Source organism: Barbus barbus (genome assembly GCF_936440315.1).
Source record: "Barbus barbus genome assembly, chromosome: 10".
NCBI lineage: Eukaryota > Metazoa > Chordata > Actinopteri > Cypriniformes > Cyprinidae > Barbus > Barbus barbus.
In genome coordinates, this window is record NC_136738.1 from 4,730,438 (window position 1) to 4,758,085 (window position 27,648).

The following is a 27,648-nucleotide window of genomic DNA, read 5'->3' on the forward strand; positions in this document are numbered from 1 at the left end:
TGAGGGAGACAGTGCTGGGGTGCCTCGGGTGAATGGGGTGGCCAACCCTATGCGCTAATTTTGACACCACTAATGTGTGTGTGTGTGTGTGTGTATATATATATATATATATGTATAAAAAAGACAAATCCATCACACATTTATACAAACATTTTATTGTATGACAGTATAGGGTGGGGGCATCACTTAAATAATTTGACTCTGAATATATATATATATATATATATATATATATATATATATATATATATATATATATATATATATAATTTTTTTTTCTTCACAAATTGCAATCAATGTCTGTATTATTTAACATATTCCAAAACAAGAGCCGTTAATACTTCATGGGCACATCAATGCACAGAGATACAGCGTGTGCGCGAGATCAGTGACATTAAAGTATGGACATTTAGGCTCACATCTGTGACTGAGTTCATGTAAGGCACTTTTTAATTTAAACACAACTAGCAATTTACTTGGCTAAAGTAGTAGAACAATTTGAAACTAAAAGGTCAACTATGGGGAAGGTTTTGTAGTAAGTAGTGTAGATTGCATAGTCAAGTATTATCAGTGTAAAATGAAATGAAAAAAAATAATAATAATGAGCAACAAATCCACTGTGTAAGCGGGACATGTGCAGGTTCTTTGGTCTGGTATCTGAGGCATTAAGACAAAAGAAACTCAGGACATATAACAAAATCCATAGGCATTGTTCAAATTTGCAATGCTTACTTCAGATACAGACCCTCAATTCTGGATAACCTCTTGAAGTTTGTCATAGATGTGGTTGAAATCAAGAAATCAAGTCAATAGCGTGATAAAAGAGGAGTCTACAAAAAAGATGTAATAAGCTTGAATTCCTGACAAAATAAGTGTAAAGGCAACTGAAGTGATTTACTTGTGCACTTGCTCAACATCTGATGTCTGATTATATTTATTAGAGCTATAAACAGATACTGAAGGGACTGTATACGTCTATGTGAGAATGGAAATGAAGTGAAATGTCACCGGATGGGAAAACAGAGACTGAAACTGTGCCATTAAACAAGAACAATATTTGTTTGCAACATTTCTGCACAAGGAAGGTGGACCAGGCACAGCCGCAAGCACATATGAACAAGCATAAACATCAAAACACAGATTCATAAATGGACGTTTTCAGTCTAAAGGCCACATTCTGATTCAAAAAAAAAAAAAAAGCAGTGCAGAATATTACAGTTTATGTGCCATGATGGTCTTGTGCAGTGGTTAAGAGAAAGAAATCAATGTAGAAAGGAAAGGCCCCTTAGTGCTTAAACTCTCATACGTTTATTTAGCATAACAAAATCGATGGCATTTACCTGAAGAGATTATGGTGACAAGTAACTAAAAAGAGCACTATATTTACAATAAAGCTTGATCTTTGCTTTTCCTACATCATACAAAGAGGGTGCTGACAAACTTACTGATGTGAAGTAGGAAAAAATAAAATATCCAATTCTATAATGTTAGTGTTGTTCGAGTATACATTTTAGAGAGAAATAAACAAGGTTTCTGCATCTGATATTGTTGAGTGGCATGATAAATAAAACTGAAATAAAAGAACATAAGAAGGGCTGGACGGAATAGCATCCGATCCATATAGATTCTTGCTGAATATGGTTACCTGCTTACTAATACATAAACTCAGTGCAAGTGTAAACAGGTGTCATTCATTAGACACAACGGAACAATGTTAGTTAAGCGCTCTGTATGAGGCAAATGTGCCAGTAGATCTTGGGGTTCCATTGCTATAAATGATGAGACAGATATTTTTCTTTGGGTTCTTGAAGTTTTTCCATGGCTTTTCACAGAAGTAGCACCATACATTTGTCGTTTGTTCGTAAAACTGGGACATAAAGAGCAGACGCAGCAGCAGTGCTGAGGCTGGTCTATACCCTCTTCATGCACACTTGACACCTGCTGATGTGAGTTCGTAGATTCCCAGCTTTTAGCGTTGTAGGGACAGGTTTGCTGTAATCACAATACACACAGACATTAACAAGAGAATAGAAATATATATATATATTTCTCTTGGAGTTTTTATATCTCTTTTTAGAGGCTCCTAATTGTGCATATAAAAAGATTTGTCTTTATCCTGAAATGCACTTTGTACAAGAAATGTTTTGTATATTCCATTTTACATTCATTTTAATGCACAGAATCACATATTACATTTACAGAATAAATATTGCCTTCAAAATCTGTCATTTTAATCTATTAATTTACTCATTTAATGTATTTTCAACATTCAATTTTAAATCATACAAATAATATATTGTTATTTTTCACTGCTGTGGAAAAGGGCAATAATAGGTAATATTGATCTGTCTAATATTTGAAGGGTAATATTCTAAAACTGCATATATAATGATCAATTTATTTATTAAAATATCTTATATAAAATAATATAAATTCATCTAATATCAAAGAAAATATGTTGTGTAAACACTTAAAATAGTGATAAAACTACACTTCATCTGGGTACTCGGTCCACTGTGCATTTTTACCCTAAGTAATATTAATTAAAAAGATACACGTAACATAGAAGGAATTGTTTTTATGACCAATTTTTTAATTGCATATTGTTGTTATTGTTATTGCAACAGTCCCATGAAAGATAATGTAGGTCTAATGTAAAACGGACACTGGATCATGAAACTAGCCAACTATATATTAGTCGTCTCTCAGTTGAGCTTAAGAATAAAGAAAACTTGATTTGTTCTTCCAATCTTTTTAAGATTACCTGGTCATTCGTTACATTAAGTGGGAGGACGTATTAATGCTTTATACAGTAGTGAGACATAAACACAATAAAAATGCTCCTAAATCACCAAAAAATGATTGGGCCCTCTTGTGGTAACAAGAGAGGATTTACTGTTATCTTTGAAGTACTCCATGGGTGTAGCATATATATCTTAAATATTTCTAATAAATTAATCAGCTTTAGTACATGATATATTCTGTGTGAAACTGAAGAAACAATAGTGCATCCAAAAAAACAGTAAGAACCTACAAGGCGAGCCCAATGGTGTGTTGACACCAAACGCGAAGTGAATATTTTAAAGCATCATGCTAATTTTCCACTCAAGTTCAAATTTTTGAATTTAACTTGCGCAGCAAATCACGTCGCCCAATTCACGTCAATTTGAGTGTTTGCATTGACTTTGTATGTAATCTACTCGCACAAATAATTAAATTGGCTTTTGCTGTGAACACACCATAACAGTTCATAAATACTCAAGAATATATAGTGTGTAAAAGCTTACCTAAACATGTCGCTGTCCTCTATGGTAGCTAACCAGAAGCTGTAGGAGTTAGCATAGTAGTTGCAGGTGCCGCGACCATGACACTCGATGAAGGGAGCCGAGCGGAACTCTTCCAGACAAGAACCCGGAGAGGCCAGAGCCTGACCGGAGCCCTCAGCACCAGCACTGGTGTGCTGTTACACAGAGAGAGAGCGTCAGACCTTTACACACTAGTCACAAGTTCACATTTTCATATAATCCTCATTGAAAATTATGAAAACAAACAGATTTGGCTTCCTGTCAGTGTTTATTTGGTGTACAGTAATGACCTTAGGGTTTGACAGAGTAGTTGACAGGGTCAAACAGTCTGTACATTAGTTTGAAACAGATTTTACAGTAATAAAGACAAAGATAGGGCTGAATAATTATAATATAATAATAATAATATATAATTATATTGCACTAACCCAATTGTACTGTAAAATGTATCAAATATAAAATGTTTATAGTGCAACTAAAATTATAATACTAATATATTTGTCTTAATTTCTTCATATTTAGTAAAACACAGAGCTTTTATTTTGGCCGTTTGCAGGCAAATAAAGATATGTGCTGCTGGTTTAAAAATGAAGCTCACCACTGTGTTCATTTATATGCATGCAGCTCATAAATTATCTACCTAAAATAAAAGCATTAGCGAGCTGACTATCACATATTGCCATACCAATTTTATTCTGATATACTGTGCAGTCCTAAAAATGCTTCTTTATTCTCCTCACCATGACGAAAGAGTATCCAATCCAGAGAGTATCCCAACCACGAGGGCAGGGTGGGATCAGGATGGTCTGACTGTGCACAGCTATCACCATAGCAGGAGCCTCACAAACTGAACATCTGTCACAGGAAAACATGCATGCACATGAGAGGAACAAGGAATTCTTACTCACGGAAATATCAAACGATTTATAAAAGATCACAAACCTGCTGATGAAGGGTCTGATGCTCTCACCGGTAACAGGGGCCATGCTCATGGGCATGGGCTCGGGAGAGGTGAGCCAGTAGGAATAGTCATTACGAGAAGCGAAGTTACATACATTGTTGATGTTGCAGAAGAGGAAAGGCATTGGGCTGAACTTCCTTAGGCAGCTACCAGCTGTACCTATTGGGTAAAGAGAGCAGAACGTCAGGGATTGTGTAACTTTGATTAATATTTAAGAGTAAATACGTGATCTGTGTGACTGTCGTGCTAACCTAGGTCTTGTCCATGTGACCTCTCGTTGCCCTGGACATAAAGCAGCGAATATCCATCATAGATCAGCGTCGTTCCATCTGGACATTGTGGAATATCAACACTCTGACTGTGGCGGGTTACAAGGAAGCCATGGTCCATTGAGGCAGAGCCAGGAGGTCCGATGCCACCTGGGAAACCACTAGGTCCTGGAGGTCCAGGGTACCCTCTGGGGCCTACAGAAAAGAGATTTTATGAAATAAAATAGGGATCGGCAAGCTTAAGAAAATTATGAATGAAAGGCATTTCAGTTCTGCTGAAATTTGCTAAATTTTTCTGCTGTCTGGGATTAGTAATGGCTTTTAATGTTTTATGTGTCTGTGCACCTACCAGAGGGTCCAGTTTGTCCAGGCTCTCCTTTGGCCCCAGGATGTCCATTATAGCCAGGTGTCCCATCGGATCCTTTTATACCCTGAAGTCCCATCATACCTTGGAGGGACGTTGTGTGTTAGATGTCAAATGACTATTTTCATAAACTTGTAAATTCAGATATTTGAAATACTCACCCTGATGTCCTTTCGATCCAGGGAAGCCTTGAATTCCAACTAGACCTGGGGGACCCTGAGGTCCTGGAAGACCAGGATCTCCCTTTATAGATGTGAACGGCCCAGGGGGTCCTGGGGGACCTTCACTACCTTAAATTTTAAAGCAGAAATTTCGTACAAAGTTTACAATAAAGTATAGCATTCAGTATAGACGTTTCACCATATACTCAAGTTCAAATAAGGATTTGAAAAAGCAGTTTGGTGGGCACAAAAAATATGTTCTGATATTTTGTGTGTGTATGTGCAAAATATTTTGTGTGTTCAGATGCAAAAGCCTCTAAGTGCCATTAGAAATTTTGGTAAATATTCTATACACTTTATAATAGCTTTCATTAATAAATCTTTAACAAACATTAGGCAATGGTTAACAGATCATAATTTTTTATATATTCACGTGAAACATGAAATAATGTACTTGTTAATGTTTACTAATAAATGTATTGAACATTACCTAATAATTAACATTTCATGTGAATTAAAATGCTTACAAACGTCATTAAACTTCTAATTCATATAATCATCCACATCTTGAAAATCTACAAATGATGTTATACAATGATTAAAAGCTTTTGTTAATGCACAACACTTCTGCTGTTAAGGTGTGATACAGGTAAGGTTAGGCTCAGGTTTGGTGGTATGGGTAGGTTTAAGGCTTGGGTAAGGGATCAACAGGCTACAATTTGATTACTATAAGGGAACACAATTCAATGTGCTTATATTACATTGTTTTGATAAGTGATAAATGAAGTATTTTCTTAAAAAACGGATTTTCCCCATCCTTTTGATGTATGATTCAAGGAAGATTCTGTTTAATGATACACAATAGTATACTAATATAAGTCTTGAGGTAATAAAACATGTTTTGCACCCAAATTACAATGTGTGTTGTCTTCACCAAGCATTTATCTAAACTTCACTAACCAGCCTTTTACACAAACATTGTTACAGTAACTAAAAGTAAAGTGCCAATACAGATACTACATTTTTTTTAAATGTTTATAAACATTTACAAATGACGAATAGTCTCAACTTTAGATTGGGTACTGCAAAAAACAAACAAATGATTAATAAATAATTTGTAAAGATGTGAATATAGGGTGAATTCTGGTCATTTGTGACACTTTTTATCATCAAAATGATTGTTCATAAAGGTACTAATGATTAGTAAATGTTTATAAACATTTACAATTGCTGAATAGTTTGCACTTTAGATTGGGTACTGCAAAAACATTAACAAATAAGTAATAAATGATTTAAGATGGGCAAATAGTAGAAATCTACACAACAAACAATGATCATATATATGACCTTTACAGACTGTGATTGAGTTAATTAATATATTACCATGAATAGTTTGTGAACTGCTTTAAATGACTAATTGAGCTATATTTACACAGCATTTGTAAATGTAAAAATGAGCATTAGCTAATGCTGAACTGAAGTAGAGGTCTGCGCGGGACTGTTTTTTAAGTCCCGTTCCTGCCCGCTTCCGCTGGGTTATATCCCACACCCACCCACTCCCACCATATATTCACTCTTTGTTCACCCGCTGTCCGCTTTGAATAATTATCTTCCCGACCCGACCGTTACAGCTAAATTTAGATCTCGTTTCCAGAATCACACATTTAAATTTTCTCTACTGAAAGAAAGCGAGATAGGCTAACAAATAAAAGTGTAGTCTGCACAAAATTGTATTTGTAATTCATCTTGTCAAGAGTCTTTTATTGACAGCAAAATGTTCTGTCCAGCACAGTAGGAAAAAAGTGTCACAGAGAAAATAAATATGTACAAAAATTGTATTCCTTATTTTTATTCGTCTTGTCAGGATACAATTCGTTTAGCCTTTACAACACAATACGAACAATTGTCGCAGAGGGAAAAAAAATGTAGGTTGTACAAAAAATGGCCAATTATAATTTTATACGTCTTGTCAAAATACTAAATTCGTTTAACATCTTGCTGTAAACACAGTAGCCTAGGAAAAGTTTATAGAGCCGTGGGTTGCGTTTTTTGGACTACTTTTATAATGTACCACGGCCGCCCAAAGTGTAGCCTATATATACTCATGTGATCGCAAAAGGAAGTTATTACAAACACTCAATGGTGGTTTAAAGTGAGTTCTGAGTAAAAGTGTGCTATTAATCTCATAAATTGTCTTATGTTGCATGATGCTAATGTTAGCTCTAATGCACCTGCAGAACAGGTCCAATTCTTCTTCATAATGCATTTTGTCATAATACTTCATGTAAGGTCGCAATAAAATGTTTTGTTTTATTTATTTAGAAATACTTTTGATAATAGCTGGGTAAATGTGTACTGGGATTGAAGCGATGTGGCTTGGTAAACATTTTATTGTCAGTATAAAGGATGATAATGGCTGAATTAAAACAAAATAATAATAAGGATTATGTTTCATACCTGGCGGAGATGTGAAAGGTTATGTTTCCTTAAACTACTTTGTCATGCATTCCTTTATTTCAAAACATTTACAGGTAAATCCTAGTATTTTAAATTTGTGATTAATCGTGATTAATCAAAGTCTAGGACTGTGATTAACGTGATTACATTTTTTAATCGATTGACAGCACTATATATAATTAAAAAATCCGAAATCTGAGTTCAAGTTTTCGTTCATACCTTTAAGACCTGGGAATCCTCTGTCACCTCCGTCACCTTTAGGACCGATGACTCCTTCCTCACCCTTTGTACCTGGAATGACACAGAGGCACTCAATCTACCATCTCTACTGAGAATTGTTTTTTTTTATAAATATGAAGGATGACACTCAAAAAAGCACACCGAAATGCACTGTAATATTATGTGAAGGCAAATTTGACTTTACCAGGGAAACCAGGAACACCCTGTGGTCCCATCTCACCCTTTGGTCCATTATAACCAGGCAATCCAGGCTCACCCTATAGAGCACAACTGTATTAAATGATTCTCTATCATTTTTAAAGGCACAATTTTTATTTTTGAAGATGAAGCCTTAACAAACTCACAGGAGTACCAGTGAAACCTTTGTCTCCTTTATACCCTTGAGAGCCTCGTGTGCCAGGGAAGCCCACGTCTCCCTTTTCTCCTTTAGCTCCAGCACTGCCAGGTATGCCAGTTGGGCCTGGATCGCCAGTGGCACCTGTGGTAAAAATGTAATGTGGGTGTAAGATGACGCAGGCCACATTCAGCAGATTACATCCTGTTTTAGAGTATTAAATACAGTTCACACACAGTTCTTTAGCTAACAGTAGTGACAACTGCATTTTATTACCATAATGACACCTTTAAACTGATGTTTATTTGAGAATATTTAATATCAGAATATTTGAAATATTCTGTGACAGAATGTCCTGTATGGTGAGGTGTTAAGGCCTGGACACACCAAGCCGACGGTTTGAGTTCACACAATGAACTGTGTGTTCCACTTGTCGGCTCTCGTCGGGCTCACATCGGCGGCAGTTTGCCCAGAGTAAGAACTCTGATTGGATATTCAGTTTAGCAAATGAGCCAGTGCCTGAGAATTAAAGCTAAAGTGATGAAAACGAGCACATAAATGAAGGCGGAACAGACAGAGGGCTGTTTAAATGTTGCGTGATCTTTCCCAATCATTCTAATACGTGAACGTTTTCATAACAACATGAGCGGCTTAAAATGATTAAAGTTATCAACGTTACTGATATTCAAAATGGTAAGCATGAGCAGCTTTGTTTACGTTTCATATATCTGCGTTTATCTCATATATCTTTGTTTCGGTTTCTCTTTTTGAATGACGAATATATACTATTGATAGATGCTGATATAGGCAGGAAATTCCTCTCACGCATGCGCAGAACGCAGATCTTAGTTTGCCATTGGCTGTAATCTACGGAGTGTGTTCGAGCGCAGATTTTTGGTCTGATGCTGTCAATGCGAGGCGACAACACCGTCGGCTTTCGTCGCTGCTGGTTCTTTGAAGTCGGTTTGGTGTGTCCCAGCCTTTAAGGATTCACCTTTTTCTCCTGGCTGTCCCTGAGCCCCCCGATCCCCTTTAGGCCCCTCCATGGATTCTCCTGGAAGTCCTCTCTCTCCAGACTGCCCTTGGTCCCCTGGGAATCCAGGCAGACCCTTCTCACCTTTGGTTCCAGGAATACCTGGACTCCCGGGAAGGCCAGGAAGACCAGAGTCGCCTTTGTCACCTGTGTGGAGATGAGAAGTATTCATTTAATTTAGTTACTTTCCACTAAAATATCCTTAGATTATACATTGAAAATAATTAACTAAAAATCTATTAATTTTAAGTAGACCTCCTAGTGCTCCACAACCTAATCATTGGGGATATGTTATTCTGACCTTTGCTGCCAAGTTCTCCACGGGTTCCTTGCAAACCTATACCAGGTATACCTGAAGAAGAGAAATACTTATTTGTCTTAGATCACTGTGCGCATTCACAAATTTGTGCATGAAAATGGCATACACGTTATCACAAACAAATCATGATTCATCAGGTACTTGTGTACTTGAATGTATTCGATATTTATGAAATGTAGGAAGAACTTAAATCAAACCTTTGTAGCATCTGTATAAGCTCATTGATGGTTGATTACACTTGGTTTTAAGAGACCATTTTAGCCTTTTGACATCTGCATATAAATTACTGACCTGGCCTCACCATTTACACTTATGTGGGTGCTAAATTGCCAATGGTTTTTCCCCACTATCAAAGAGATGCTAAGCAGGTCACCTCTCTGGTCTCCCTATCAAACTTCAAACACATTCTGAAGAGGAGTAAATGACCCCCCGTGCAACCTTCCAGTTAGGCTCGTCTACCATAACTCCTTCAAAAACAGCCAGAAACTTTGGAGATGTGATTGATGATAAGCTGAATTTCTCAGACCACATTGCTAAAACTGCCGGGTCCTGCAGATTTGCATTATACAATATTAAGAAGATAAGGCCCTTTCTCTCGGAACATGCAACACAACTCCTTGTTCAGGCTCTTGTTCTGTCCAGACTTGACTATTGCAATGCTCTCTTGGCAGGCCAATTCTATTAAACATCTACAATTAATCCAAAATGCCGCTGCAAGATTAATCTTTAATGAGCCGAAAAGAATGCACGTCACACCTCTGTTCATGAATTTGCACTGGCTACCAATAGCTGCTCGCATTAAATTCAAGGCATTAATGTTTGCCTACAGAACCACCACTGGCTCTGCACCCCTTTACCTAAATTCATTACTTCAGACTTATGTGCCCTCTAGAAGCTTGCGTTCTTCAAGTGAATGACGCATTATTGTGACATCCCAAAGACGCACAAAAACACTTTCACAGACTTTTTCATTAACTGTTCCCATCTGGTGGAATGACTCCCCATCTCAATCCGAGCAGCCGAATCCTTACCCTTCAAGAAACGGCTAAAAACTCATCTGTTCCCTCTTTCCCTGACCCTCTAACTCTAGCACTCTCTATTCTAATTTTATTTTATCTAAATGTCGTTTTATTTAAAAAAAACATAATAATAATAATTATTATTATCTGTACTGCGTTAGGCTAACCAAGACTTGTAATAGCACTTGCACGTTGTTGCTCTTTTGTTGGTTTTGATTGCTTCTTATGTCCTCATTTGTAAGTCGCTTTGGATAAAAGCGTCTGCTAAATGACTAAATTAATTAATTAATTAACATTAGAACAAAGTTAAGAACTAATGTGCGCACACTGTGCATATAAAATCAAATAATCTACACAGTTATTACAAATTTCGATATGCACTGTCCCTAAAAGAGTCTTTTACGAGTCCAAGATATGTGCAGTACTCTAAAAGCATGTTAAATTAACAGCATTTCCCTTTTTGAGCTACCTTTCACTTTTAGGGCTACATAATCTTACCAGGTTCTCCTCTCTCTCCCACAAATCCAGGAATGCCATCTACCCCTGGTTCGCCTTTCTTCCCAGGCTGACCTGGTGGTCCCTGTAGACCAGGCTCACCTAATCAGAAAATAAAATAAAAAATAATAATTAGGGTTTTCACCACTAAATGGCATACGTTTTCACAAACAAAACATGATTTGTCAGTTATTTGTGTACTTATGAATGTATTCACAATTTATGAAATGTAGGAAGAACTGAAACCAAACCTATGCAAAAATGACTTATTCTTATACCAAAAAAAAGAAAAATACCTATTTCCACCACTAAATATATGTGGCCCATTTGAAGCTTGCTTTAAATGAACTTCATGCATACTTGTTTTGTTTTTCTCAGAAGGATTCTAATGTACAGAAACTTTTAAATGTGTCTAGTGATCTTGTTGAAAAATCCAGAATAAACCAACATGGATTCCAAGCTGGTCCAGGCTGGTTTATTCTGGTTAGTGTTGGTATAGTGCTGGTTCAGGCTGGTTACTGTTGGTATAGTGCTGGTTACTGTTGGTATGGTGCTGGTTCAGGTTGGTTTATGCTGGTTTAGTGCTGGCCCAGGCTGGATTATGTTAGTATAGTGCTGGTCTAGCTGGTGGACCAGCATATTCATTCATATTCAGCATATTCTCAAGCAAAATGGAGCTGGTGATGCTGGTTCACCATCATTGCCTTGCATGGTTAAGTGTCAGTAGGCCAGCTGTCTGTATATAGCAACGTTTTGGGGACAAACATTGTTTTTGCTTGCATATTTCTCTATTTACACATTAATGATGCAAAGGAAAAAAATATAAGGTTAAACATGATTTTTTTAATTATATGATAACTTCTTTTTGATATGATAATTGATATACAGGTACATCTAAAAGAAATTGAATATTGTGAATATAAGTTCATTTTTTCTTGTAACTTATTTCAAAAAGTGAAACTTTCACATATTTTAGATTCATTACATGTAAAGTAAAACATTTCAAAAGTTTTTTGTTTTAATTTTGATGATTAGAGCTTACAGCTCATGAAAGTCAAAAATCAGTATCTCAAAATATTAGAATATTATTTACATTTGAGTTTCAATTAATGACCATCCCTATAGTATAAATTTCGGGTATCTCTTGTTCTTTGAAACCACAATACCCCTTCTCTTTTTATGCTCTTGCTATTCCTCTTATCCTCAGTGATTCTGCTTGTTACTGCAGGCGTCATCACTAATGCTCAGTCATCACTTGTAGAGTGAACCTACTTTATTTCACTAACTACAACACTGCCTCAGTGCCTAATTTTTTCTCTATAGATAAGGGCCATATGACAACTGAGCAGTGTTTGTTTAACACTGGGGATTTTACAGTGTAAACATGTAACCAACAACATGTGTTTATCTTTATTAAATAATTTATTAAAAATAATTGGGAAAATTGTTCTTTAACTAACAAACATACACCAAGAAACGTGATATGTAACACATACACAAGTTTTGTTGTGGTCTTGCCGGGATCATACCAGCACCCAAAAGACAACAAATGCTGGTCCACCAGAAAACCAGTAACCAGCATCCCATGTTGGTCACAGCATGCAAAACATTATGGTAACCACGCCTGGTGCCGTGGGGGTGGGGGAGTATGGTTGGTTGTGTTGGGTTGAACCTAGGAGAGGAGGTAATTCTAACTTTGCTATGACAATCTGGCGCTTCTGAATCAGCGACTGCATTGACTGTTCAAATGCGGAGTTTTACACACGTGCGTGCATGTGTGTGTGCGAGAGAGAGACATGGTCACATCACAGTGGAGTCAGCTTTCTTAATCGCGGCTTGTATGCAAACACATAACGTTACGAGCTTCATCACTGTGTCTGTCACACGACTCTGTTCCCCTTTTGAGCTTGAACTGATGGTAAAACTAAGGACATTATTAACTGTCTTTACATTTATTTTGAAAGATGAAGCACGCGATTATAGAAAGGGGCGTTACATTGCTGACGAGTGCTTGGGGTGTTTGGCCAATCACAATGCACTGTGACAGCTGGCCAATCAGAGCAGACTGCGCTTGTCTGAAGGAGGGACTTTGTAGAAAACGACTCGTTTGAGAGAGGCGGGGCATAGAGGGCCAACAATAATGTAGAGTATTTGAAAAATAATGTGTTTTTTGAACATTAAAGCAGGTCAACATATTTTGTTACACTAAATACACAAAATAATAATCTTTAACAAAGCATCATATGACCCCTTTAAACAAATCTTAAGGAAAATTTCAGTTTGACTTACCTGGACGTCCTTGAAACCCAAGTTCTCCTGGAGAGCCCGGCAACCCACTGACACCTTTCTCACCTGGTTTCCCTGGACTGCCTGGTCAGAAAATAAAATGACTGGTATTATGATAAAATATCATATTATTCTCCCAATGTGTTAATAGCACTGGTTGGTAAACAGGTGTATTTCAATGTAATTTGGATTAGAAATTATTATCATCTTGCCTGGGTAACCAATCAATCCTGTGTCTCCTTTAGGTCCTTGAGTTCCAGGAGTTCCTGGAATGCCCATTGTACCCTTTTGTCCCTTATGTCCAGGTTCACCAGTGAAACCAGGGGCACCAACATTTCCCTGTAAGAATGAGATATATGCTATGTTAACATTGTCAGTTTTTGGGATTGACAACTACATTTACTTACAGATTCCGTTTACACAGCAACTTACAGTTGCATTTGGAATACTGTCTGTAAACTGAATACTGTACTGTGCAAAGGAAGTCGAGCCCATATACCTTACCAGTAACCATAACGACAGTGACCAAAGTAATATCAAAGATGGCGACGTCCATAAAACTAAAAGTCTTATCTCTTTCTGACACGACATCCAATCGAGCTGCAAATTCATCCGTCAAGTCTTATTTAACCGACTGCAGCTTTTATATTTGGGTGGAGAGTAGAGCATTTGAGTCATGTGCAGAAAACGCAACGGTAACACTTTATTTCAATAGTCCACTTTAGACATTCTACTAACAGTAAGTAACTTTGCAACTACATGTCAACTGGCAGTCATTAGATTATTAGTAGACTGTCTGCTTAATATCTTCTAACACTTTATTTTGATGGGTCCACAACATACAACATACTGAGTATGAGAAACTTTGCAAGTTTCTTATTCTACTAACCCTAAAGCTACCCTACTGAGAGTTAGTAGACATGTACAGTAGTTGCAAATTAATGAGAATTAGTTGACATGTAGTTGGCATGTTGTTACAAAGTTACTTATAGTTAGTAGAATGTCTAAAGTGGACTATCGAAATAAAGTGTAACCAACACAACTGTCATGGGAGTGGCTCTGATGAGAAAAACTGACTGGATATAAAACTTTCAGATGGCACACAAATACATGACTGACAACCATATTCTGCTGCTGTGTGAACATGGCCATAAGAATAAGCTGAGACCAAGGAAGACATATACTGTATTATTAATGTGCAAATTTTTAGACTTGATATTTATACTCATGCAACAACACAAACCTTCTCTCCAGGGGGACCAGGGATGCCTATTCCTGCTACACCAGGCTCTCCTTTGTCTCCTTTGTAGCCATCAGCACCCTTAAATCCAGGGTGACCCGGTGACCCACCAACACCTTTAATACCTTTTGGCCCCATTGAACCTAAAGAACCACAAAATGTTCACTGATGACCACAAATTGTTCATTAAACGACATAAACAACATTACCATAATTTGTTCACATTAAAATTACACTAAAGCTTAATGTAACAACCATGGTTAAAAAAGAAATCATTAAATATAACAAAACTGCTTTACTGGTTAATAATATTTGAAAAATCTTACTGTGAAAAGTCATGTGATGCAACCAACACGCAGGTATATAATACAGGAAATTATACCCAGCAGACCCGTTTTTCAAAAACATAAACACAAAATCAAACCACATGCAGAAGTGGAGAGCACTATATTTACCTGGATATCCCATGTCTCCTCTCGGACCTGGGTCTCCAGGTTCTCCAGTTTGTCCTGGCTCCCCGGGAACTCCAGAGTCTCCTTTTTCACCTGCAGTGAAGCCGCAGTAATCAAATAATGCCCTCATGATAACATTATTGAATCATGTTACTTAACAGCAACTATACTATTGATTTGACTTCAGATTATTGCCTGGAAACTAACCTGGCTGTCCAGGTGAACCTGGCATTCCATCTTTTCCTGGCATTCCAGGGTCTCCAGCCGTTCCAGGAAACCCCTGTTCTCCAGTAGGACCCGGATCACCTGATAGACAAGGTTAAAATATAAAGATTAATAAGTTTATAGTTCACTGAATTTCAACATAAATCAGCAAAATATTTGATGACGATCAGCCACCAATGGAAGCCAACAATGCAGAGATGTCTGCTTCCTTAAAACTACAACAAAGATTCATGTTATTGTATTGCGTCTGTTTAGATCATCTTCAAAACATAGGAGAAATAGTTTTGGTCTTGAAACCTCTATGACCAACACCTCTTTCTCTCTGTACCTCTGTCTCCGATGTCTCCTTTCTCCCCTTTCATGTGTTCCATGTCAACCTCACTCATGTTTCCAGGTGGCCCCTGTAGACCCTGTTCTCCTCTCTCACCCTTGGGACCTGGATCACCAAACACTCCCCTGACCCCAGTCAAACCAGGGTCACCTGAAAGAGACAGAACAACATCATAAAGATTCAGCTAATGGAACTCTGAATGTGCCCCAGTCAAAGTAAGATAACAGTATCTTATTTAGTACAAATAATAAGAATTGTTTTAAATGTGTGTTCTATTGCCTTTTGGTCCTGGCTCTCCAGGGTTTCCAACAGCACCTAAAAGTCCAGGGAGGCCTGTCATTCCCATGATTCCAATTTCTCCTTTTGGACCTAAAAAAACAAAAAAAACATCAAAATATTAATCAGCTTAAGGTATACAAGCACATGCAAGGAGAACGCCAGTAATAATGGGTGCTCACCACGTTCACCAGGGAAGCCATCTTTTCCTGGAGCTCCTTGTTCCCCTGGCAAACCCTTAGATCCTGGTACACCTGGGACACCAGGGCTACCCCTGTCTCCTGGAGGGCCAGGCATGTCTAAACCAGGAAGGCCTTGATAACCTTTCTCACCCTTTATACCGATCTGACCTAGGATATCATCAAAGCTTGTTACAAACCATGTAAGATGTGAACATCTAAGCAGGCGTGTACGTATACTGTACATCTTTGTGGGTGCTAATCAATAGAAAAACTCACCAAAGGGTCCAGGGCCTCCAGGTGGCCCCATTGGTCCAGGTGTTCCAGGTTCTCCAAGCCCTGCAGGACCTTGTGGCCCCACTGCACCACGAGCTCCAGGTGGTCCAGGATTACCTGCAAATCCAAAATAAATGGAATGTTATTACACCCACTGAACCCATCTCCTTTGATTTCATGCCATCCATTTCTTCAACAATCTCTTCCAGTTTGAGGTGAAAACACTTGAGGCATTGAAATCATTGTCTGACACTAATTAAATGATAAGAATGTCCTGGTGGGGATTCACATATCCTCACATAAACTGATATATGAAGTTACAGTCTCTGTGAGCTCATCCAGATTGGTGGCTGCAGATTCAAAAACACTCGAATCAGTGAGGTCGCTCTGCTTCATTAGTCCATCTTTTAACAGTCCATAAAACTGGTTTAGCGGATTTCAGTTTCTGCGTGTAAGTCAGTATAAGATGAACCAAACAGTGATCAGAAAGCCCAAAAGCTGCTAGTGGGACAGAGTGATATACATCCTTTATTGTGGTGTAACACGCACGTGTCTGGAGGCACATACACATTCATGAGAATGAAAGAGAAAAGCTCTCTGGGGAATAGACCGGTTTACAGTTTATGAAGAGGGCCAAGTTAGTGCAAGTGGAAGTTAGGATAGCATACCTTTTTCAGTGTTGTTACATCTGAACACCAAATTTCATTGATGTAGAAACACAATCCACTACCTCTCCTTTTCCCTGTTAATTCCACGACGTGATCCGCTCTGAACAGCTGGTAGCCCGGCAGATGAAGCTCATTATCTGGAATGCTTCACTCAGCCAGGTTTCAGTGAAGCACAGTGCAGCAGAGTTTGAAAAGTCCTTGTTGGTGCGGGTGAGGAGAATAACTTCATCCGTTTTGTTAACCCTTTAGAGCCTAAAGCTAAAATAGGCCGTTTTCACTCATTTTGTTTTTTGAGTATAAAATTATAACAAAACGTGGTATCTTCAAATGCAAGATGTTGCATCTTTTTCAGGAAATTACTGGTTTCCAAGAAATTACAGTTATTGTACATTATTGTGTGTGGTGAGTTTGCAAATAGAAATTAAATGGACAAAAAAATTTAAAAGTGGGAAGAAATTTTACTGCTTTTTATTTAGAAAAAATCAGAAAACTCAAGAACGAAAGAATCGAATGCCTCAATCTAGAAAAAGGAACTATAATACATATATACAAGTCTTTTTGGGACACTGGATTGCACAGTTTTCACTAAGGAGCCATTTCTTTACCCCAGTTCTCCAGGTGTTTTTGGATCATTTAGTCCAGTCATTTAAATGTGGTGCTCTCTGAAGCAGTTCCTGTCTAACTAAAGGCATAGTCCCACATCACATTCCTGGAACTTCCATGGGGTGCTCCTTTTGCATCGTATGCAACGGCGCCGACCCATGCTGATCCTCTGTGAAAGGTCTTGAATGTCACTCACAGGAACAGGCAGATGATCTCTCGGGCTGCCATCCAGGAGAAAACCTGTGAGCTGAGCAGCTAGCAGCTCCTGAAAGTTTTGCTATGTCATGTGCTTGTCATGGTGGATGGCACACAGCTCTTTGTGTAAAATTAAGCTGTTGGTCACTGCAATGTCCAGGTAGTGCTGGAAAACTGTCATGTACCACTTCCATGTTTTACGGTGCACTGACATTTTCCGAGCATCTGGTCAGAGGTATCAATTTCTCCCATGTACTTATTGTACTGCTGGTGGCCTGGGAACACGGACCCTCTCTTTTCGCCCATCCTCTGTCATCTGCCACCTTAGCACAATCTCTCCACAGTACACTGTGTGGACAGTTGTGCACATGGAGACCTCCCTTGTGTCCATCCACTTCTCAAACTTCTCCTTCTCGATAAGTTCCACATGCGCCAATGTGTCCATCCACTTCTCAAACTTCTGCTTCTCGATAAGTTCCACATGCACCAAATCCCAGCTGGTGCAGATGTTTAAAGAGTAGAGGGCTTGTGTATAAATTGTTACAGTAAATGACATAGCCTGACCCCAGGTAGTCTCGGGTTCACCAATGATGTGACAACGTCAAAAGACAGGCCTTTCCCAAATGCAAATTTTGACTTCCCAGTGTAGATTTTGAAGTAAATGGTGTAGCCGTTCACGTCAGCTTACATAAAAGGTTTTATACCCCACTTAGTAGGCTTGGCATTCATATATTGCTTGAAGGATATCCTGGCTTTGGTGGCAATCATCCTCTCATCAACAGCAATGTGCTGTCTAGGGTTATAAATAGACATGCACTCTGCGGAAACAGTCATATTCCTCTGTGCCCCTTTTCTTTACTAAAGGAAAGCATGCAATTACTGTAATAAACCATAGATTGTCATAAAGCATAAGCTGTCTACTATTAGGAGCAATTGGATTTTTTTTTCATAATGTAAATGGTTGGTGAGTTATGATAACATGAACACAGCATGGTTAATTGTGTCGGTGCTGACACATCCGGTTTTAAAGGGTTAAGAAGGGAACAGAGATTTGCGAGATGAATGCTTGGGAGCGCAGTTCGAAAGCCACGCATGGAGCTTAACCAGGGTGCCAAGAGCGCAATGGACCCCAGTCAACGAATTTCGTTCCTGGGTACAGTTTTCGACTCAGCCCAAATGAAAGCTGTAGTCACGCCAGAACGTGCTCTGTCCATGCAGCAGCTCACGACCTACATAAAAATCAGAGCCTCTCGCCCCCTCATGACATTTTAGAAAATGCTGGGCCTCATGGCCTCAGCATCTCCAGTACTATAACTGGTCGTATTTTTGGTCGAAAGTAGAGGAAGGGCTAAACATCAATTGCCTGGAAATGCTGGCAGTGTGTCGGGCCCTTCAAATCATCTTGTCAGACCTAAGGGGACACCATGTTCTGCTCCGCTCAGACAGCATGACTGTGGTGTGCTACATAAATCGCCAGGGAGGCCTCTCCTCAAAGCGCCTCTTCATTCTGGTAGTGCGCCTCTTGGAATGGGCTCAGCTCAACTTGCATTCGCTGAGACCAGCGCATGTACCGGGCAAGTTGAACCATGGAGCAGACATGTTGTCATGGAGTAGTGTGCCCACAGAGGAGTGAATGCTCCATTCGTAAACGGTTCAGAAAATCTGGGAGATCTTTGGAAAGTCAGAGATCTACCTCTTCACCTCAGAAGACAACTCTTATTGCCCAACTTATTATTCTAAGGACTCAACTGGCCCAACCTCCTCATTTATGTTTTTTTCCCCGATCGCACTGATCCCTCTGGTAATCAGGCCGGTCAGGGAACAAGAACACAAGGTTCTCCTGGTGGCCCCGCTCTGGAGAGACCAGGATTGGTTCTCAGAGCTGTCTCAGCTGCTCGTAGCAGCCCCGTGGCCCATTCCCCTGAGGCAGGATCTCTTCTCTCAGGTGAAAAAGAACAATATGGCACCTCCAGCCCAATCTGTGGGCTCTGCACTTCTGGCCTCTTGATGGGAGCCTGCAAACCTCCCCGGGCGTGTTCTAAACACTATTTCTCAGGCTAGAGCTCTGTCTTCAAGACACCTCTATGCCCTTAACCCTCTGGTGTTGACAAATGCGCCAGCGCATTTTGTGGCATTTCTTGTGATAACCCGTAAAGGAACTTAAATGGCTCACTTTTGATCATACAGATAAGAGCGATATATCAATCAAATCTGTAAAAGATCTACTTTTTCTGGCATTAGCATCGGTCAAGCAAACAGGAGACTTGCAGGCGCTCTCTGTGTGCCCTACCTTCCTTGAGTTTGGGCCCAATGACTCTAAATTCATCCTGAAACCAAGGCTTGGTTATATACCTAAGGTGCTATCCACGCCATTCAGACAACAGGTTATTACACTCTCTGCACTTCCTCCCTCAGAAGAGGACCAGGAGTTGAATCTGCTCTGCCCCGTCAGGGTGCTGAGAATTTACACTGAGTGTTCCGCCCAATTTAGACAGTTGTAACAACACTTTGTTTGTTTCGGTGGCCGCACCAAATGACATCCAGTCACAAAGCAGAGACTTTCTATGTGGATAGTTGATGCTCTTCCTTGTGCCTGCAATGCCCCATTGGAGTATGAGTCCACTTCACCAGAGGTGTTACCTCTTCTTGGGCATGTTCTAGTGGTATTTCCATCGCAGAGATTTATGCGGCGGGCCGGCTGGGCCTTGCCGTCCACATTTGCTAGGTTTTATAACCTGCATGTCTGTGCCTTACAGGCAAGGGTCCTTTCTGGATAGTTGACACACACCTGCCATAGGCAGGATCAGCTCTAAGCAGGTTTTGGCCGTAACACGCTTTTTTATTATGCTTGTCTCTCTGGGCCCCTTAGGTGCTTAGGGCAAGTTTACATATATTAGTCATTCCTCTCCATAGTGTCTTAGCGACGCAGTATGAGTGAAGTATTGATAGAGAACGTACTCGGCTACTAACACAACCTCAGTTCCCTGAGATACAGGAATGACTACTGCGTTGCTGGCCGTGCTATGTAGCTGCACAACTTCAGTCGAAGTAACCTGAGGATCCTATGGTGAAACGCCTGCTTATATAGCCAGATGGCCCCGCCCATTCTGGCAGGCTCAGGCGGGTTTCTTGGCCATAGGCTCGTGTAGCACTGCTGCTGAGCCATTGGTCCGTTTTTAAATATATTGCACGAACCAATAGCCGTAATTGTAAAAGCCTTCAGTTTAGGAGAAAAGAGACTTTTTTCCATAGCGTCTTAGCAATGCAGTGCCCGTTCCCGTATCTCAGGGAACCAAGGTTACATTAGTAACCGAGTACGATTTCCACTCAACAACTCAAGAAAATCTGACAGTTTCTTGTCCAGGCATGTGTCACTACAAGAATGGACTACTGAAATGCTCTATTGATAGTTTGTACAAAATATACATCATCAATAAGGTGTCCACTGAATCTCACCTTTTAATATCTGCATTTTATTACATTATTACTTGATGCAATCTGCATAAAAATTAGCTAAGCTCCGTTTTGTCCTCCAGGTGGGCGTTCCTATAAGGGTGTGACGTCACGTGAAAACTGTCAATTGTCCTTCAAGCAAGCACGATACAACCTATGCAAAGTATTCAGAACATGACTAGTCTTCAGTCAGAGGCCCTTTCTCATCTTTTCCCATTGCTTTAGAGCACTGTTCAACTTGTTTTCCACCCTGTTTGTCCACCCTTTTTAAAACACAGTGAAAGTTCACCAGTTTGCATTATCTGCAATGACTGGATAATTTTTGAAAATCATCAGTATGACCGAAAGTTTGGTCGTTGTGCTTTCCTTAAAAATTTTTGTAATTGCCAATTTTTTATGTCAAAATTTCCCCAGGAGAAGATCAATCTCACCATTGTTTAGGCTGAAATAAGACTGGAACCTCGGGTAATCTTCCTTAGTTCTTCAAATTATTTAAATTAACAAAGAGTTTCCCCAGACAGTTAATTTTTGTAAAGCCACAACAAATCTTTTTCTACTTTTGGCAATGCATCAGTAAAACCACCAGGATATTTTTCAAATGCTCAGATGTTTTCACTCTTTTATTCACAACTTCTGAACTCAATTACAATGAACAAATTTGTCTGCTAAATGTTCCTTAGTCAACTCTAAAGGAAGTACTTTCAGAACATCTGGAAATTAGTCTATTCAAAAGTATTATGAGAAGCCAACACAGTAAATGTACCTTTGATTCCCTGTAATCCAGGTGGCCCAGTGCGTCCCTCAGTTCCAGGAACCCCTGACATTCCAGGATTACCCTTCTCCCCTGGAAATCCTGGCACTCCTGGCTGACCTATGGCACCTTTAGGACCAGGAAGACCCCTGCCAGGTTCACCCTATATATGATAAAGTTTAAGGTCAATGAAAAGTTTAATTTCTAGTGCTGTCAAATGATTAATCGCAATTAACCGCATCCAAAATAAAAAAAATTGTTTACATAATATATGTATGTGTACTGTGTAGTCACGATTAATCGTTTGACCACACTAATAATTTCTTACCCTTTTCTATACAACAATAATACATAAAAAGTTTAAATGATGTCCACTATCATACTTTTTCCCCAGGTGTCCCTGCACGACCAGGGAAGCCATCCTGACCCGGTCGACCTGGCTCTCCTGGAATCCCAGTGGGACCTGGAATCCCAGAGTATCCTAGAAGAGGGAAATATGGACAGTTAGAAAGGTGATAGAGTCTAGATTAGATAATTTCAACATAATTTGACACCCATTTATGCAAAAGTAATTTTCACTACAGTCAGCCAGAATAAAGACTAACATATGAATTCATGGAAACCTAGAATCTTTGCCACTATAGCGGTTTTATCAATGATGAACTTTAATAGGTTTAATAGTTAAACATGTGGAGTATTAGTGCAGTTCACCTTTAAACAAAATTTGACAATCATAGACATAATCATTAGACATAGAATTATACTTCCTATGTCCAAATTTTATCAATTTCATATTTTTTCACAAATTGATGCTATTGGTCAGTCCCCATGTGGGTCTGTTATTTTTACAAATTATTAACCAATCTAAAGTGTTGAAAATAACTTGAGAGCAAATCTCTTAACTCCATTGGACACTTCAACTGTCTGAGAAGTCTCGTAACTCCGCCTGTTCTTCATGTCTCCTCAAGATTGAAAGTCGCAACGAATCCTCGTCGAGCAACACGTCCTCTGAGGTAAATGTCCTCAAAACACTGCTTATTCATGATTCAGTTATATGAATTATATAATAACAGTTTATATATTATATATACTGTAACAGTTTTATCTCGATCTTAGATTAGGCTAATTTCCGCCTATTAGACAGCCTAGTCAGCTCATCGTTTTTTTGTATTGCATCACTTATAGCTCTTAAACCTTTAAAATAGAGTTTAGGAAGATGTATGTAACCACAGTCGTTAGCTTTGGTTAACTATTGAAGCCTTTTCTCTTGTCAAAAGGCTCAACGAGACCGCCGACTTTGTTTGCGTTCAGATTAATTTACGCCTATTAGACAGCCTAGTCAATTTATCGTTTTATTTTGGTATTGCATCACTCATAGCTGTAACGTTTAAAATAGAGTTTAGGAAGATGTAACCACAATCATTAGCTTTGATTAGCTCTTAAAGCCTTGTCTCTTGTCCAATTAAACATGATTTTGGGGAAATGTTGTGTTAATGTTGGTACACAACAGTATATGATAGCAATATAAGGTATAATACCAACTTTACAACGATACAATGTTTAATAACTCCAAAAACATGCAGTTTTTTTTTTATTTCCTGAAAAATAATGGTTTTGGAGATGCGAGGATTCCTCCCAACAGAAACGATATGGTACTTGCCTTTTGGTCCTGGGGGCCCAGGAAGGCCGATTCCTGGCAGTCCAGCGTCACCTTTGTCTCCTGGGAATCCTGGAACTCCACGTTCACCTGGAAAACCTGTGTCACCTGAGTGATAAAGTGAAAGAGATGTTAGCACAACCAGCTCTGCATCAGAGCACTGAGTCCAGTTTTTGGGCACGTGACACGTTAGCATAACCTGAATTTACCTTGAAACCCAGGCCTGCCAGTATCTCCACGAGGTCCTGGGGCACCCTGAGGTCCAGGTAAACTTAGAATTTTACCAGGTTCACCTTTATTTCCTACAAAGATATTTGAGATTGTGATTATTTTAAAGAGCAGAACAATGACAGCCAGTGGATAAACACATTTTTAGTCTAAATCACTGACCTGATAATCCTGGCCTTCCTGGTGTGCCAGGCAAACCTGCTGAGCCCTTTTCACCAGGTTCACCTGGCCGACCTATGCCTGGAAGACCTGGGGGACCTCTCTCACCTGGAGGGCCGGGAAGACCACGATCTCCATCCAGGCCACGATCACCCTTAATACCAAATCTAGCCTAATTACATAAAAATATTTATGAATAAAAACAGCAGATATTCCAAGGTTAATAAAACATTGCAGTATAGAATTTGGGATTCAGATACACTGTAAATTAGATGTAAAAGTGGATTCAACTTTCAACAAGCCTGCTTTGGTGGTTCTTTCAGACTTTGTACTCACAGGCTCTCCTTTCGGTCCAGGTTGCCCTGGCCGGCCATCTTTTCCTGGGAACCCATCAATACCTGGAAATCCTCTGTCTCCAGTAGTACCAGCTAAACCCTTATCTCCTTTCAGCCCTGGTGCCAAATAAACATCACCAGGCTCACCGTGAGCGCCAGGGGCACCCATTAAACCTGGAGAGCCTTCTTGACCCTAAAGTTCAAGGACAAGCAAAAAGAAAGGTAAAATGTATATTGACATTTCTATAGTGGATTCTGTAGTGTTTTCATCCACATTTATAGTGGTCACCAGGGGCGCCATAATGGAGGGGAAGGTTAGGACGATTCCAAAGGCCCAACAAGGTAGAGGGCCCAAACACAATTTCTACCAAGGGGGAAAGGAGCACGAAGGGGCACGAGTCAATATGCTCTTCACAGGGTCCAGAAACCATGGCAATGCCCCTGATGAGTGCACTGTCACTACTGATGCATTTGTATCCAGGGTGCCACAAAAAAACTGACATACTAAGTAATAAATGTTTAATTAGGATAGAAAATATACATACAGAAATCCCAGCAGGCCCAGGAGGTCCTGTCACACCCTTCTCTCCTTTACTCCCCGCTTGTCCAGGATAACCTAAAATGAAAACATCCAGCGTGATGCATAATCTCAGAAAGAACAAAAATACCAAAACAAAGCCTTGTTCATTGCTTCTCACCTTGCTGACCCTTTGGCCCTGCAGGACCAGGCAAACCTGGTGGCCCGGAAACAGGGCACTCTGTGCATTTTTCACCCTGATCACCTGAAAGAGCAGAGAAACTCAAATTTGGACGAAACCAAACCTACAGTAAAAAAAAAAAAAAAAAAATGGATGATTGAATAACCTCCTCACCTTTCTGTCCTATCTCTCCTTGCAACCCAGGAGATCCAGGAGGTCCTTTAGCTCCTTTTTCAACATTACAGTCTTTATCTAAAATAGAAATAACAGCACCAGTGACACTTTGGAATGGACAATAAAAAATATATTTTTCCTCTCCTCACTACTAGCCTTTCACCCAATGGATTAAGTTAAAATGTATATCTCAAGTCTCACTTTACAATAACATGGTCACTTCATTCTTTCCCTGATTTGCGGAATGATTTTACAGCATGACAAAAAAAGAGTTACTTTTGTTTAAGAGGCTCTTACTGATCTGTCCTGGCGGTCCAGGGGGGCCAGGTTGTCCATCAGCTCCTCTTGGACCTTCAAGAGACAGTCCATCAGCTCCTTTATCTCCCCTCTGACCAATCTCTCCAGGGAAGCCAGGAGGTCCAGGAGGACCAGGAATATACTGGCCTGCAGTAAACCATGATCATGAAGAAAAAGGATAATTTTTGTAAACAACTACATTATGTTGACCAAATTCTAACAATTAATCAGAGTGTGCTTTTTTCACCTGGGGGACCAGGATCTCCACGCTCTCCTGGATAACCTGATGAATGAAGAAAACAGATGAACAAATAAAGACACTGCAGAATTTGACAGGACAACCGGATACTGACAAGACATTATTCAGACTTCACCTGTCTCTCCTTCTGCTCCAGGGGGGCCAGGAGGACCAGGAGGGCCAGGATGACCACCACCCTGTGAGATAAATATTATAATTAGCCACTACCAGTCCATAACATTGTTTTAAGTGAATCAGGAGTGGAAGTAATGTGTGGCTTTGATAGTCTCCAGTACAGTTTCAGTACAGCAGGCATTATCTGAGTTTTTATGGAGTTTGATAACCACTTACAAATCCTGGTGGTCCTCTTTCTCCTTTGTCCCCCTAACATGAACAAAAGTCGTAACAGAAATAAATTAAATTAAAAAATGTATATGTCTAGAGGCACATCATGATAATTCAAGATAATTTCGTACCTTAAAGCCACCAAAGCCAGGAGTACCAGGGAAGCCCCGATCCCCCTATCACAATCAAAGTGATTCAAAAAGAATCTGATTAAAGTATTTAAAATAAGACTGTATGACTAACTACAATCAAATTTAACAAAAACACATTGCAGATGACATCTGAAGGCACTGTCCGAGATCACCATACCTTTTCTCCATTCTGTCCATCTTTCCCTGGTTTCCCCTTTGAAAACATAAAGTGAAGTTCAGATTTCACATAATATATAAAATACTATCATATAAGATAGTAGGTCAACAATCATTACAAATACAAAACAAGATGTACAGTGAGGCCTAAAAGATGCTTTATGGCTTAAATGAATGAAGTTATTTAAGACTGATTATTATCCTTGAAATAGTGCACAAAGTAATTGAGTGACATTGATAATGTGGCTCTTTGTAAAGAGGTTCAAGATGATCTATGAAGATGATCATCAGGTTTTTTGCAAACTTGTGGAGTTCATGCAGCTTGAGTACTGCTGTCTAAAGCAAAAGTGGGACAAAGCAAATATTACAGCAATCTCAAACTTTTACAATTTCCTTCAGATTAACCTTTGACTCAACTTGTTGTGCTGATAATATAATTAATAAGGAAAAAAAACTCTTATTAAAATAGAAAAGCACATTTTGGTGTATGACATTTGGACTCCACTGAATGTAAGAGTTAAAGCTGACTGATTTATTCTAAATGTATTCAATAAATAAATATTTGTGGTGTTGTACAGGTCACTTACGATTGGCCCTGGTGGTCCTGGTTCACCTTTGATTCCATGTTGATGTGGTGCACAAACACCCTTGGAAATGAGGCAAAGGCAAAATTAATTGTTTTTGCTATCCCCTTTTTCACAATACATATAGTTTCAAAGCAGCTATGATTAGACAAACTCAGAAAGTCGAAGATTTATACAAAGGTTTTGTTTTACAGGTCAGACATGCACACATACATACGTGTTGTATTATTATTATTATTGTGTAATTAAAAACTTGTATGATTTATTTGTATTTGAGCCCACAGTGTTGTGCTTTCACTTACACTTTCCCCTTTCTCTCCATTAGAGCCTATTTCACCCTAGAAAATATGCAAGACACACGGAACACTGAACAATGCAACTTAGATAAAAGAAATGTAGCCACCACATATCTGGACACTTAAAACACACGAAAAAATATTGATAATACCATACCGGTGGTCCAGGAATGTAAATTGTTGTGCCAGGGCCTTCATATTCCTCTGATCTCCCTGGTGGACCAGGGGGACCAGTTAAACCTTTTTCTCCCTGAAAAAAGAAATAGGACATGATTATGATAATTAGTGAGGCCAAACCTGTAAAGATGCCAATCAGCTTTGGTGATGCAACAGGTGGGGGGTGCAAATTGGGTACAGAGTTCGATGCTTATGCTTATTGTTTGTATCACTTTGTCAGCCTCCAGTAATGTTCATTAGCAGGAAGTACTTAGACAGAT

At 39.3% G+C, this 27,648-nt stretch overlaps 1 protein-coding gene across 1 annotated transcript in view; it reads right to left on the reverse strand.

Moving 5' to 3' along the window:
• Positions 1-281: 281 nt before the first annotated feature.
• LOC306876374 (uncharacterized protein) overlaps positions 282-27,648 on the reverse strand; it is a 57,125-nt gene continuing 29,758 nt past the window's right edge. Inside the window, exons 13-52 of the mRNA XM_079427479.1 lie at positions 27,369-27,461; positions 27,218-27,253; positions 26,919-26,978; positions 26,333-26,368; positions 26,155-26,199; positions 26,030-26,062; positions 25,815-25,875; positions 25,688-25,723; positions 25,441-25,587; positions 25,144-25,221; positions 24,970-25,053; positions 24,817-24,887; positions 24,273-24,464; positions 23,940-24,108; positions 23,759-23,851; positions 23,553-23,657; positions 22,276-22,373; positions 21,905-22,055; positions 16,226-16,339; positions 15,950-16,117; positions 15,771-15,860; positions 15,489-15,641; positions 15,143-15,241; positions 14,939-15,028; positions 14,487-14,626; positions 13,456-13,582; positions 13,247-13,327; positions 10,961-11,059; positions 9,426-9,476; positions 9,086-9,271; positions 8,102-8,235; positions 7,942-8,014; positions 7,737-7,808; positions 5,061-5,189; positions 4,885-4,983; positions 4,518-4,730; positions 4,248-4,425; positions 4,046-4,160; positions 3,288-3,460; positions 282-1,992 (exon numbers count right to left, since the gene is read on the reverse strand). Coding sequence (XP_079283605.1) covers positions 1,911-1,992; positions 3,288-3,460; positions 4,046-4,160; positions 4,248-4,425; positions 4,518-4,730; positions 4,885-4,983; positions 5,061-5,189; positions 7,737-7,808; positions 7,942-8,014; positions 8,102-8,235; positions 9,086-9,271; positions 9,426-9,476; positions 10,961-11,059; positions 13,247-13,327; positions 13,456-13,582; positions 14,487-14,626; positions 14,939-15,028; positions 15,143-15,241; positions 15,489-15,641; positions 15,771-15,860; positions 15,950-16,117; positions 16,226-16,339; positions 21,905-22,055; positions 22,276-22,373; positions 23,553-23,657; positions 23,759-23,851; positions 23,940-24,108; positions 24,273-24,464; positions 24,817-24,887; positions 24,970-25,053; positions 25,144-25,221; positions 25,441-25,587; positions 25,688-25,723; positions 25,815-25,875; positions 26,030-26,062; positions 26,155-26,199; positions 26,333-26,368; positions 26,919-26,978; positions 27,218-27,253; positions 27,369-27,461 — 4,254 coding nt within the window. The 3' untranslated portion in view covers positions 282-1,910. The remainder of the gene's footprint in view (positions 1,993-3,287; positions 3,461-4,045; positions 4,161-4,247; positions 4,426-4,517; positions 4,731-4,884; positions 4,984-5,060; positions 5,190-7,736; positions 7,809-7,941; positions 8,015-8,101; positions 8,236-9,085; positions 9,272-9,425; positions 9,477-10,960; positions 11,060-13,246; positions 13,328-13,455; positions 13,583-14,486; positions 14,627-14,938; positions 15,029-15,142; positions 15,242-15,488; positions 15,642-15,770; positions 15,861-15,949; positions 16,118-16,225; positions 16,340-21,904; positions 22,056-22,275; positions 22,374-23,552; positions 23,658-23,758; positions 23,852-23,939; positions 24,109-24,272; positions 24,465-24,816; positions 24,888-24,969; positions 25,054-25,143; positions 25,222-25,440; positions 25,588-25,687; positions 25,724-25,814; positions 25,876-26,029; positions 26,063-26,154; positions 26,200-26,332; positions 26,369-26,918; positions 26,979-27,217; positions 27,254-27,368; positions 27,462-27,648) is intronic.